General features: G+C 58.0%; 1 protein-coding gene across 1 annotated transcript; it reads right to left on the bottom strand.

Annotated features, from left to right (window-relative positions):
* Window positions 1–688: 688 nt before the first annotated feature.
* LOC119102414 (protein abrupt) lies at window positions 689–12,375 on the bottom strand. Its single transcript, XM_037225781.1, has 5 exons — window positions 12,157–12,375; window positions 2,871–3,098; window positions 2,375–2,567; window positions 1,826–1,921; window positions 689–1,639 (listed from the first exon to the last, which is right to left on the bottom strand). The coding sequence occupies exons 1-5, from the start codon at window positions 12,337–12,339 to the stop codon at window positions 1,359–1,361; spliced, it is 981 nt and encodes a 326-aa protein (XP_037081676.1). The 5' UTR covers window positions 12,340–12,375; the 3' UTR covers window positions 689–1,358.
* Between the last annotated feature and the right edge of the window lie 1,347 nt (window positions 12,376–13,722).

Genomic DNA, 13,722 nt, shown 5'->3' with positions numbered 1-13,722 from the left:
TGGCCAGGGCGCCGCGGCGTGTAGGAACGGCCGGCGTTCGGGGCTGCTGCGTAACAGGGGACTGCCCGGTCGGGAACTGTTGTGAGGTAGATCGGGTGATGTATCGGCGTTGTACTGAGGCGGTCGGTGCGGTGGCGCGCGCCGCCCGACGCCGCGCGCTCGGCTGGCTCTGTGGCGGCGCGTCCGCCCACTTATGGAGAGACAACAACGGAAATAGTGATTCACACAACACGCCGCTTCAGAAGCTGCTCGTGCACTCTGCCCGCGCGGGCCCCGCTTCGCCGGGCCCGCCGGTAGCGCACGTCGCCGTCGTTCGTCTATCGCCGGCGGCTAAGTACGGGTCGGCCGGCGGCGCCCTACCCCGGGCGGCCGCCGGCCGACCGCTGGCCCCTCGCGGAGGCCGCCCGCCCTATCTTTGGCACTTGGACTGACTTGACTCGACCTGGCGCCCGCGGTATTGCACGGTTCGGGAGTGGGACGTCGGGGTGGGCGGGGCGGTTGGGAGGGAGAGTGGTTGCGATGGGCCGGCTAGAAAACGTCGGTGCCGAGGCGCCCGCGCTTGAGCGGCGCGCCGTGCACGACCACCTCGTGGCGGCGCCGGTACCACTTGTTCTTGCACACCTTCTTGCAGAGCGAGCACTCGACGCCGGCGGAGCTGGTGTGCACGTTGACAATGTGCTGTTTGAGGTTGAACTTGTTGGAAAAGAGCCCGTTACATATTGGACAGACGCGCGGCTGGCGCGAGCTCCACTGGCGACTGCGCCTCTCTTCCGCGCCGGCCGCTGAAATAGCAGGGAGCCGGCTGGTAACGCTCCCGAGCGTGCCGAGCCAGCGCAGCGTCCGACGGGATAACGCAACGGCCGCTGCAGGCGCGAGCCGGCTAGCCCGACGGCGAGACGCTGAGAGCCCTCGCCTTAGCCGGTACGCTAGAGAAATTTCAGAGAGCTGAAGAGCTTTTCTCACGTTGAAAGTTACGAAATTTTCGGAATGCTTAAGGCCTTTTTCCACTGTTACGTTACCAAAAATTTAGTACTATTTAAACGCCGGCAGAGCTGTTGTGACGAAACTTTCCATTTACGCACGCGCTATTGGTTAAGCTAACTGAACGTAGAACTATGAGCGGGTATGGATGCCGATAGCAGAACATGCCGAAGATACTGAAGAAGGGTCACAAACTAGCTAAGCTCTAGCTCTTCGAACATCCATGCCAGACGAACAACAGAGTCGCGCCGCGCCGCCGCGCAGCGCGCGCCAATCCGTCGCAACATCCTACGGGTCCAGGCGGGGCGGGAAGGATCGCCGTCATGATGGAACGCGCTCGGTCAGCCAAGTCAGCCCATGGCCAGCGGCGGCCCCAGTCATTCCGTGTTCACCATGCTGCCGTCGGGCAGCTTGACGCGACGCAGCGGCGCGTTATGCGACTTCACCATGTGCTTCCTCAGGTACCACTTGTTCTTCTGCACTTTGCCGCACACGTCGCACTTGAGCTCGTTGCCGAACGTGTGCACGTTGATGATGTGCTGTTTGAGGTTGAAGGCGTTGGAGAAGGTGCGCAGACAGTGGGGACAGACCGAGGGCTGCATGCAGCGCCAGCGCTGCCGGTACCGTGGCGAACCGGCGCGCAACAGCATTTGGGCATCTGCAACGACAGAGCAGAGCGCGTGTTACTGAGGGCGCCGCGCGCCGCGCCGCCGGCTGCGGCCGCGCCGGCGGCCGACGGCGCTCTACGACATGCGTCGCTCTGCCTACGCTCGGTCGGACATGCGGCTCTGGCGGGGCGGCGGCGGCGGCGGGGCGGCGGCGGCGGCGGCGTGCGCACACTCACCGTACGACATCTGCTGATCGTCCGGGCCGGCCGGCGGCAGCGCCGTGGCGGTGGCCAGCAGGGAGCTCGTGCCGGGCTGCGACAGGAACGGGAACCCTGCGGACGGCGCCAGCTCCGGTCAGCACGCGCTGCGCCGGCCGACGAGGCCAGCTCGAGGACGCGCCGCTAACGGTCGAAGCCCGCCAGAGGCAATCCCCGGCTGCCGGGTGACGTTGCGCTACACGGGATCTGCTCAGGTACCTCTCGAAACGTCACAACATGGAAGGGGATGCCCTCCAACTCACTCGGTCATGCCATCTATCTTGACCGCATATTCGATCCAGCATGATACTGTTGTGATGGTGTTAGTAAGACCATAGATGACCCGAAAACGAGCTATGCTAGCCAATAAGCTGGCTACAGATTCTTAAGTAAATCCCAATGCTCTGCATGCAGTTCCAGACGGAGGGAGTTATTCACAAATGACTCATGACATCCAGCTATCGGCCGCAGACACAGACCCGAACGCCCGTCGCCTCGAGCGGCGCGCGGTGCGGCGCCGGCACGTACCGATCGACTCGCGGCCCACCATGCTGATAGCATTCGGGTCCATGAGGAGCGGGCCGGGCGAGAGCTTGGCGTGCTCGCCGGCCGGACTGCCAGGCCCGTTCGTCTCGACCTTGACCGGCTCGAGGTCGGCCGAGCGGCCCTCGATCCGCTGGCGCAGGATGGACGTCTCGGTGACGAGGCTGAGCGCCTCCTCCTGCGCCAGCTCGCCGCCGTCAGGCCGCGCCAGCCCGTTGTGCGCCGCCGCCGCCGCCTCCGACGGCGACGACTGCGACGGCCGCGACGGCGAGCTGGACGTGCCGGGCAACTCGGCGCCGCCGCCGCCGGGCGCCGCCGTCGAGCTCGGCACCGGCGTGTGCAGCGGGTAGAGCGGCTTGCGGCGCTTGGCCGGCGGCAGCGGCGCGCTCGATTGCGTTGGCCGCGGCGCCTCCTTGAAGGAGGGCGCCGGCGACGGCGTGCCGGAGCGCGGCTGCGGCGAGGGCGCCGCCGCCGCCGGCGCCGACTGGCTGGGCGACGACTGCGTGGCCGGCTGCTGGCGGGCGAACGGCTCTCCGATGCAGTGCTCCGAGAGGCCCTTGATCTGCAGAAACTCGGCCGTCTTGAGGAACTGCGTCAGACGCTCCTGGCCGATGTACACGACGCCTTGGTAGACGAAGCACATGAGGGACAACAGGTCGTCGAACGAGACGTCCTTCAGCACGATGATCGGATGCGAGCACGGCGTGGTCTGAAAGCGAGAGGTGGCGCGTGACAGTGCGGGTCGGGTGCGGGGCAGACAGGTCAGTGGGTCACGTGGCAGTGGCGTGCCGTCAAACGCCACACTGCGCTGTCCGACCTCCGATTCCAGAACGCGAGCCGCATCCAATATCGCACTGCAACTGTAAGCCGCCAGTGCCCATCAAGAGAACGATGACCACAATCAAACCATCGCGGAGAACTAGGCGGCGCCTCGCAACGCCGGTACAGCGGAGAGGCGTTCACATCCGCCGGATGGCCGCGCTGATGAAGAGCTCGTCGAAGGCCGTCAGGGCAATGTCCAACGCCACTTTTTGTCGAGCCGTCGGCGTCACGTCAGACTCGAACGGAGAACCCTCCAAGGACGACAGGTGCACGCGTGCATTAAAGCCGCCAATGAAGTGACGAAAACGTGCACAAAGATACATTTGGCGCGATAATGCACCAACCAAGTTGAACAACACATGCTGCGTGGGGGGCCGGCTGAGCGCAAATGGCAACGATAGTCGGGTGCAGAATGACGGTATTAATAGTACCCTAACGTAAGAAATACTTCCTACGTTGCATGCTCTTTTCGTTATGCGTATTATAGTGCAATATGCTGATAAGCTGGGCAATGTAAGTGCGCAGAACTAAGTCCAGGGTGTCAAAGAAGGCATAACCATTTCCAAAATAGCAGCCTGTCATGTAGACATATCGGCATGTATGGGGCATGCTTGCTGGTTTGTTGGCGAGGGAGATCACCTACTGCAGAGACCTTTTTGATACAGGTATGTGGTAGAAAAAATGTCCAAGCTTATTTCCATGTCAAAATCGAATGCAATTTCAGGCTGCCAACCGGGAGCCCAATACGTTGAAGGCCGTATTAGGTGTAACCGCTCGACGAACAGCCATTGAATGGGCCCACATGAGTGGACGGCTGGACCAGTTGTAACGGAAAGACGACGTTGGTGTTGATGAAGTTAGCTGAACACATGTCGAGGTTCGTTACCATGACTGCAACATACGCATCATCAGAGTGCCTGCTGTAAATCCTGGACTACCATCGTTCATCAGGAGGTACCATGTCGGCCTACATACTTCAAAATAAAAGAAGGTTTAACCCAGTCGTCTCGAAGACCACACTTCTTATCGTTAATCTAGTTGAAAATCGGACGTTGTTTGTGTGTATCTCCATGGCAACACCCAGACAGCTTTAAGGATACGATACGAAACCTAGCGCTTCAAGACCGAGGCGTAATAAACTATGACTGCTCTACCGGCAGCACCTGCACCCAATAAACGGTTGAAGGAAAGATACTTGAGTCATTGGCATCCGAAACACCTTGTTGATGAGCCTAATGGAACACACATTGATGTTCAATATTAGGTCGACAAGCTGTGCAATGCCGGGGGGCTGATTATAAATCCAGGGTATCAGACGCTGTGCTACAGTTAATTACGTGACCAGCAGCCAACGCGCCGTCCAACGTCGTTGAAAGTAAAGGAACTATTGAATCAGTGCAGGGAGGAAAAAAATCAGTTTGGAAAAGGAAAAGCTGCTGGCAAAACTAAATGGCTAGAGCCCTTCTAGCTTAATCGAAACTACATCCCTATCTGAAATGTTTTTCTACGTCACATATGTGCGTGGGTGATTTCCAAGGCCACCTTCTTCGTCTTAAGGAAGAAATGGAATTACGGCAAAAATGAATAAGCTTACTAATGGTCCTAAGAAGCGCATTTATTGCGATATATATATATATATATATATATATGCATACATATGCATATGCATGTATACATGCATATATATACATATATATGTGTATATATATATATATATATATATATATATATATATATATATATATACATACATTTAAATTGACATGTTTGTAAACATATACATGTATATACATGTATGTATGCATCTACCTATCTATATGTAAACGTGCATCTCTGCGGGAATGCAAACTTCGCCGGATCAACTGCATATGCAGCATTGTCGATGTTTCTGCGAGCAGGACTGTGACTATTGTTGAGTACGCTGCACAGATCGCGTCTCGCTATTGGCGGTGCTCGACAGCGGGGGTCGCCACTCAGCGGAGAACTGCCAACATAGCGTACGCATTCGATGTAAAGTTCCCTCTTAAGACGGCTGACCTGCCTCCCGCAGTGTCAGCCGCGGCATCCCCGCGGCCGCAGCGTCCGGGGCAGACTTCTGCGCTCGGTGGTCGTGACGTCAGAGCGCCCGCGCCGCCGCTGGGCGCGGGCCGGGGCCGGTCGAAGATGGCGGCCGGCGCCGCTGCCGTCGGCCGCTGGCCTTGTGTACCGTTCCCGCGCTATGAAAGACGGCGTGCCGCACATGCGCGAGCCCAGCCACCACCCGTCCCGCTCTCGACACCGGCAGCCGGGCGGCGCGCACCGGAGGAGGCCGCTCCTCCTCCTCTTCATGGACTGTTCTTCGTTTTCTTGATTGGACGCGGATAAACCATCGTTTCTGAGGTGTGCATGTGCGCTGAGAATGCCGCTTTAATTCCTGGGCTTTATGATGTCACTTTTTGCGCTATCCATTCGCTCTCAGGGCTGCAGCATGTCTGGAAGGCTTTGGTTCCAGCACGCAACAACCATGCTCAGGCAGCAACATGGCTTCACCATGGGAAGCCGGCGTGAGTGTTGCGGCACAGCATTCGTAGGCGGCGGCCAAACCTGCACAAGAAGTGCTTTGCGGTACGGTATCCGCAGCGTAGCAGTGCGCGGCCGCGATCTGAGTTGGCACCGGGTTCAGCTTGGAATTTTTTGTAGCTGTGCGGTTCATATCCGTCCAGCGCCATGACGAACATACGGATATCAAGGCTCTACACAAGACCTGACCCGAAGAGCAGGAAGTGCAGTCTTACATCAGCGGCGACGGCCAGCCACAGATGACGTCACACGAAAGGTAAGCCCGCGACCGTGGAGAGTCGGGACCAGACGCAAAACAAAATGGACGGGCGGCGGCGGCGACCGGCTGCCCAGGAGAACAGGTCGCCGTGCCGCCACGGAACGAGTCCGCCGGGCTTAGAGACAGACGACCGCCCGTCGGCTTGCGCCACCGCCGAGCCGACAGCTGCTGCCAGCCGGGACCGGGCCGACGTCCACTCTCTGGACCCGCACCGGGCGGACACCCGCAGCCCTGACAGCGTGGACACTTCGACACGGGACTCAACGGGCTTCCCTGCCGCGGACCGGTCGGACGCCAAGCCCGCAGAACCGGACGAACGCTCTCAGCCCGCACCGAAGAGACGTCCACATGTTGGACCGCACGGCCGCCACGAACCCAGGCCGGGCGGTCATCCCTACGCGGGGACGGCTGAGCACGCGCACCGCGGACCGCACGGTCTCTCCATCCAGCGACGGATGCGGCTCATCCCTCCCCGGAAGAATCCCCAGCCTTTCCCAGCGCGTGCACCGTTCGGAGCGGCGACAGGGCCAGGCTGGACTCAGGCCCAGCCGGCCGTGACCCCTACCGGGTAAGGCTGATACTTCAGCCGGGTCAGGCCGTGACCTCTGGCGGGTCAGGCCATGACCTCTCCCGGATCGGACCGACATTCCGGGTCAGGCCTTGACCTCTGCCTGGTCAGACCGCGACGCGTTCCCGGCGCTGCCTGCACAGGACCGCACCTCGCGGTCGACCGGGCCAGGCCAGGTCCCGCCGCCGCCTATTTTTGTCCGCTGCCCGCGCGCGCGCGCGAACATGGCGCCCTGTTTGTATGCGTGTGTGTGTGTGTGTGTGCGGGCATGTGTGACTCCCCAAGGTCAGCGCGGCGGTGTTGCAACCGTGCAGGGAACGGGGAAGGGGAGGGGTGGGGGGTGGGGGTCGCCCGGCAGCAGCGCGGCGAGCCGGATAGCGCCGATAGCGAGCCTTCCGTCCGGGCCTGCCGGGCCGGCCCGGGGAGGAGGCTGCACGGCAAGGCGGGACGCAGGCCCTGACGGACGGACAGGACGCGGATTCTGACGGACAACCAGGCAGGACGTGGGCCCTGACAGACGGCTGGGCAGGACGCGGGCCCTGACGGACGGCCGGGCAGGACGCGGGATTTGACAGACGGCTGGGCAGGACGCGGGCTCTGGCGGGCGGCCGGGCAGCACGCGGGCCCTGACAGACGGCCGGGCAGGACGCGGGCTCTGGCGGCCGGCCGGACAGGACGCGGGCTCTGGCGGCCGGCCGGGCAGCACGCGAGCCCTGACAGACGGCCGGGTAGGACGCGGGATCTGGCAGACGGCCGGGCGGGACGCAGGCTCTGACGGACGGCGTGGTCATCTCTCGGCCTCCGGAGACCGACCCGGACACTGATAAGCGACGATAGGCGTCGGTCTTCAGGCGCCATGAATGGAATTTTCCATACATTCTAGAGGGCAGAGCAGGTGGGTACTCGACGGATGCTTCTGAATCGCGACCTTTCTGTGGGTCTGCAGAAAGAACTAGCCTGATTGCCCTGCTTGAACGTGATTTTCGGGCAGCCGCGCCGCTGTCGCGCGTGCTTTGCCGACCACAGCGTCGTTGCTGTGAGGAGGGAGGCCGGGCGGCGGCGCGCCAGGGCGGCCGGGCGCCAGGGCGGGTACGCCCGGCAACCGCAGGCCCGCGTGTCGCAACGTCAACTCACGGCCTCTGACACACCGATCCTTCACCCCGCCGCGCACTCAATGTCATCGGCCTGTTCGGCCTCAGAACGTCAGACATGTGGTGCGCAGCTGGTGACGACACTACGGTGCCGGCGCTAAGCACGCTTCCAGAGGAGTCAGTGACGGGGATGGCGGGGTAGTACCAGGACAGGGAACTCGCATCGGCTTCCTGTTGATTTCAGCCCGCCTGGTCGCACATGAAATATTGGCAGCACTCGGTGAACTATTAACGCCCATGTCATCAATGCTAGCTATAAGAAAATATGTACGCTTCACGGACACATGGACCGTCAACAGGTCCGACCTGATTGTATCTCGAAGTTATTTCGAGATTTCTACCAATGTTATGCAGTTATGAGGAGCACGCTGCAAAAAGTCCCCTGGCCAACTTCACTGATTAAGCACATGGCGATGAAAAGACATGGTTTGAGGCCGAGATCCGGTTTTTCGGTATTGAAATATCCGGGCGGGTCTACTGGACCATTCAGAATTTTACGTACAAGACCAAATAAATATTCAGGTGAACGTGTGGTGAGCGGGTCATGGACATATTTCCGAGTACGTTATGGGTCTACAGGCTATGGCATCAAGGAGGATCGTCAATATTTATGGTGGGAATAGCAGATCCGTGATGTTGTACATGCATAAATAAGCCAGCCAAAGGGTCAGAGCGAAGAATAGATGTTGTTTCTACTACCTACGTAGACCACTCTTTCGCGAGTGGCCCACAAACCAGGAGCTCGAGGGTTTCCTTGCTTGAATCAAGCGTTGCAGGCTTTTTCCCATCAAGCCTTACAGAAATATGGAGGGCTTCATGGGAAGAACTGTAAGGCTTAATGGAAAAACTGCAAGGCCTGATGGAAAAAGTGCAAGGCTTGATTTAAGCAAGAGAACCCCCGAGCTTCTGCTTTATCGGCAATATGAGTTTGGAGCTCCTAAGTTGGCAGCAATCGTCCTTCAATATACCAGTAGGCACTGGTTACTCGACGCAGTCAGGCAAATAACGCCAACGTTTGTTCGAACACGTCGCTATAAACCCGCTACCTACCGGTATATTGAGGTATGTGTGTAGGCCGATTATTGTCGGCATAAGACCTTTGAAATCATAATGCACTGCAAGCTTTCGGTCTAAGCGCTTCGATAGTTCTACGACTTGTTTTCGCGGGGGCGGGCGCTTAGATGAGTCTGATACCAGCGGTGGTGTGCCGGCAATGGGAGCCTGATACACCGGTGGTGTGCCGGCAATGGGAGCCTGATACACCGGTGGAGTGTGCCGCAATGGGAGCCTGAATACAGCGGGGTGGTGCCGGCAATGGGAGCCCTGATACCACCAGGTGGCTGTGCCGTCAATGGGAGCCTGATACACCGGTCGGATGTGCCGGCAATGGGAGCCTGATACACCGGATGGTGGTGCCGGGCAATTGGGAGTCTGATACACCGGTGGTGTGCCGGCAATGGGAGCCTGATACACCGGTGGTGTGCCGGCAATGGGAGTCTGATACAGCGTGGTGTGCCGGCAATGGGAGCCTGAACACCGGTGGTGTGCGGGCAATGGGAGCCTGATACACCGGTGGTGTGCCGGCAATGGGAGCCTGATACACCGGTCGTGTGCGGCAATGGGAGCTGATACACCGGTGGGTGCCAGCAATGGGAGTCTGATACACCGGTGGTGCGCCGGCAATGGGAGCCTGATACACCGGTGGCGTGCCGGCATGGGAGCCTGACACACCGGTGGTGTGCCGGCAATGGGAGCCTGATACACCGGTGGTGGCCGGCAATGGGAGCCGATACACCGGTGGTGTGCCGGCAATGGGAGCCTGATACACCGGTGGTGTGGCGGCAATGGGAGTCTGATACACCGGTGGTGTGCCGGCAATGGGAGCCTGATACACCGGTGGTGTGGCGGCAGTGGGAGTCTGATACACCGGTGGTGTGCCGGCAATGGGAGTCTGATACACCGGTGGTGTGCCGGCAATGGGAGCCTGATACACCGGCGGTGTGCCGGCAATGGGAGCCTGATACACCGGCGGTGTGCTGGCAGTGGGAGCCTGATACACCGGTGGTGTACCGGCAATGGGAGCCTGATACACCGGTGGTGCGCCGGCAATGGGAGCCTGATACACCGGTGGTGTGGCGGCAGTGGGAGTCTGATGCACCGGTGGTGTGCCGGCAATGGGAGTCTGATACACCGGTGGTGTGCCGGCAATGGGAGCCTGATACACCGGTGGTGTGCCGGCAATGGGAGCCTGATACACCGGTGGTGCGCCGGCAATGGGAGCCTGATACACCGGTGGTGTGCCGGCAATGGGAGCCTGATACACCGGTGGTGCGCCGGCAATGGGAGCCTGATACACCGGTGGTGTGCCGGCAATGCCGCGCAGCTCGCTCCCCCTGGAATTCGAGCCCGTCAGACTGGACGGCATGCACTCGATGGTATCCCTTCGGGCACAGACCCGTCATAATCAGCTCTAAATTAGATTTCGAAAATTCAGCCTAAGCGCTTTTCGCAGATATTCATGTTCTTTATAGGAAGGTAATAGAATGTTTTCAAATAGTTGAACACTAATCCGGCATCGGCTCATTTGCAAAATCCGGATATTTGGCCGAACGTTCGAATCTTCGTCGAATTCAAGCGCCCAGCTCTAATCTGAACCCTCAGGCGCGTCCGGTTCTGCACATCTCCCCGATTTCGCAACATCTGGCGCCGCTGCAGCGTCGCCGCCGAGCGGCATCAGGTACAGCGGTGGGCGCCGCATGCCACGGCCGCCCGGGCCGCGACAAACACGGGCCCCGTGCGCCGGCCCTCGTCAAGACGGCGCGCTTGAGTCAGCGGCGCTCTGCAGGCACGCTGTTTATGCGCCGGCTGCAGCGACACCGGCCAAGGGTCGCCGGCGACATGCAGAGGTCAGGCGGCGGCTGGTGCTCCCGAGCCGGGCTGCAGGCCGCCATCGGCGCGGCCGCGCACGTGGGAGGCGGCCGCCGGCGCCGCCTGACCCCGCAGCGGCGGTCGGCGACGGCGGACCGCCCACCGCACCAGCGCACGCGCACCACCTCTGCGCGAGGCTGCTGGCTTTCTGGTGCTCTGCCCGTGCCTGGTGGGCAGGGCTGTGGCGCCATTAATCCAACTGACAAACGTGAGCCGCACATGAAGTGAAACTGGAGAGCTCGCATTTTAAGAGGCAGCGAGACCTCAGCCGCCTCTGAACTGTCGAAATTGCCATGCGCCTTGTCCGCCCATCAAAGGATGAGTTTAAGACCGGCTAAAGCCTGCCCATTACGGTGAATCTGCAGCAGTCCATTTACTCCAGGTTAGATCGTAGCTGGAAACATCAGGGGCTGACTGGTTCAAGATGCTCCTCGGCGCTTCTCCCACGGCTCCCTCCGGGGATAGCTTTATATAAGTATTGCCAGGGGGCGCCATGAGATTGTTCGGTAAGTCGAGACTATTGGCATTCAACACAAGTGAATGCTAGTCATTGTCCGTCGCCGAAACAGTCAACCTCTTCTGTCCGAGGTAAACCTTTTTTGCATTGGCATTACCCACTTTTGAGCTTCCGAAGTTCAACTATAATGGCGGATTTCGGCTCTGTAGCTCAACTGCAGCGCACTGCATCCCTGTTTTGAATCAAAACTTGTTGTTCATCGACGCATCATCGCCCGACACTTGCAGTATCGACTACTGACCGCACTGCGACGTGTACGGTTACATCACACAGCTAAACCACACTCACTTCATGCTTACCGAGCAAACACGTCAGCAAACTGTCACAGCGTGGGTAAGCACCGGCCGGCAGAAAAACCGTCCAAGACGAACGAGCAGGATATGACCCCGACAACATGGTGCAGGATGCCCCGCGGTCATCACCGCGCGGCGATCCCGGCGCGCCTACCAGCAGATCAGGCCCTGTCCCAGCGCGCACGGGGACCCCCTCCGGCACGGGCTAGAACGGCTGGGGGACACCGCCCTGAGGTGGCCGTAGCCGCCGGAAAGCACCCCTAGAGTCTGACTCAAGACCCATGGCTCTTCACGCAGAAGTCAAGTGCTTTGAGGCGAGACGCCACACGCCATACGTTGCCAAAAAATGCATAAAATTCCCCTCTAATGAACGCGATGCTATAAGACAGTCCTAAGTAGCAACTATATTCTCAGAGCTTTACTCCAAGTAGAACAACAAAAAAGAGAAGAAATGAAAGGAAGAAAACTTTAAGTATTGACTAGTCGTTCGCCGTCCACAATCCCCACACTAGCAAGCATACGCCAAATGCATTTACTAGTAACTTGGAGAAAATGAGAGCAAACGCGTGTCACCCGCAGTAGTAGATGGCATGACTTGAGCCACATGTTCATAGAACCCCAACACAAGCCGCCATTGGCAGAGCGCCGCGGCTCAGCGGCATGAGCTCACCTTGAGAAGGTCACGGAAGTACTGACTGCAGGCCGAAAGAATGACCTTGTGCGCCTTCAGGCTCCTGCCCTCGCAGGCCAGCGTCACGTCCACGAAGTCCTCCTCCGATCGGAGGTACTCGAACGACGAGATGATGTTGTTCTGGAAGTTGTTCCATCGCAGGCAAAACTGTTGGTCCGCCATTTTGTGTCTGGAACAGGAGCACGCCCAAACTGCAAAATCTGGAAATGGATGGAAATCATGGTTGCAGCTAAATGCCAGTAACATTACCACGAATGCTAACATTGACTTCAGCCAATCATGACGTTGGATTAAGGTTCGTGTGCGCATGCCACAGCGCATGCATCTGGAGGACATCACGGGAGACACCAAAACGCACGTTAGCGCGGTGATGCCTCCGAAATTACAACTCCATGGATTCCACACCGCAGGATTGGAATTCGTGTGACAGCTGGCTCTGCTCGGTATTCACCCCACCACACTTTACTCCGGACTCAACCGCGCAGACCTCGTCCTATCGCTAGGGCTCTTCCCACCTCGACGATTTGTAAAGACATGCGTGATCAGAACCACTTTTCATAGATCGTAGATAAGTAGTAGTGAGCTATAGTAGAACGCTCTGGGAAAAATCGGATTCATAATTATTCTAAGTTAAATAAGTAAGATGAAGACGATTTCGCTGCTTCGAAACTTACATTACGAACAAGCTAACCAATTTTCGCGCAAATTTGAGCACGAGTGACTACTTTGCGCTTTACGTTTGCATTTCACAGCCACGATCAAGTCACGGGCAACGTTCTGCGCACATTTATGTCCAGGGAAAACAAACATAAACAAAAGTCGTTGTGAGTTCGTATCTGTATATGCTGAGGAAGTTGTAGCTTACATAAACAGGTTTGACTTTGGCTGAATCCTAACTAAACGGCAAAATACTGTGCAACCTATACAATACGTACTGCTTAGTGACATATATATATATATATATATATATAATATATATATATATATGACAATCAGGAAACGGACAAGTTCTAGACAGAATGCTTCAAGCAATAACGTTTTGCCTTTATAAGGATACTCGCCTTAGTAGAGCGAGGTGCTCCCAACTATCCCTCTCAATCATCGCCAGCAGTTAACAGACAAATGGGTACATGACATACAATTTTAACCAGTAGGTATGCACCCATCCCATGTTAATGCTCGCGACAAATGCGCGTTGATTGCTCACATCGACGCGTCCATTAACACAGATTAAGCCCAGAGCTCAGTCTGAAAGCCTAGTTTGTGAGGACGTCAGCTTCCCTTGCAATGCTGCAATATTGACGAGTTTTGACTTCACTGATTGAGAATGAAGTAGCTATGTCGTAGCCATGTTCCCCCAGTCCTCATGAAGGCAGAAGCCATGGACTGGCCAGTCTAGCAGCTCCATGTCCAACATGCATCGCGAAGTCGCACAACTGATTGCAAATTGTGTGCATCGCTTCTTACATTCACTCGCCTTTCATGTCTTCTACTTCTCCTTATAGCAGACGTCCGACTTTATCCCTTCATGTGCACAACTTAACC

This window comes from Pollicipes pollicipes, unplaced genomic scaffold, assembly GCF_011947565.3.
Source record: "Pollicipes pollicipes isolate AB1234 unplaced genomic scaffold, Ppol_2.1 Scaffold_5724;HRSCAF=6776_pilon_pilon_pilon, whole genome shotgun sequence".
Classification (NCBI taxonomy): domain Eukaryota; kingdom Metazoa; phylum Arthropoda; class Thecostraca; order Pollicipedomorpha; family Pollicipedidae; genus Pollicipes; species Pollicipes pollicipes.
This window is presented reverse-complemented; position numbering and strand designations above follow the sequence as displayed.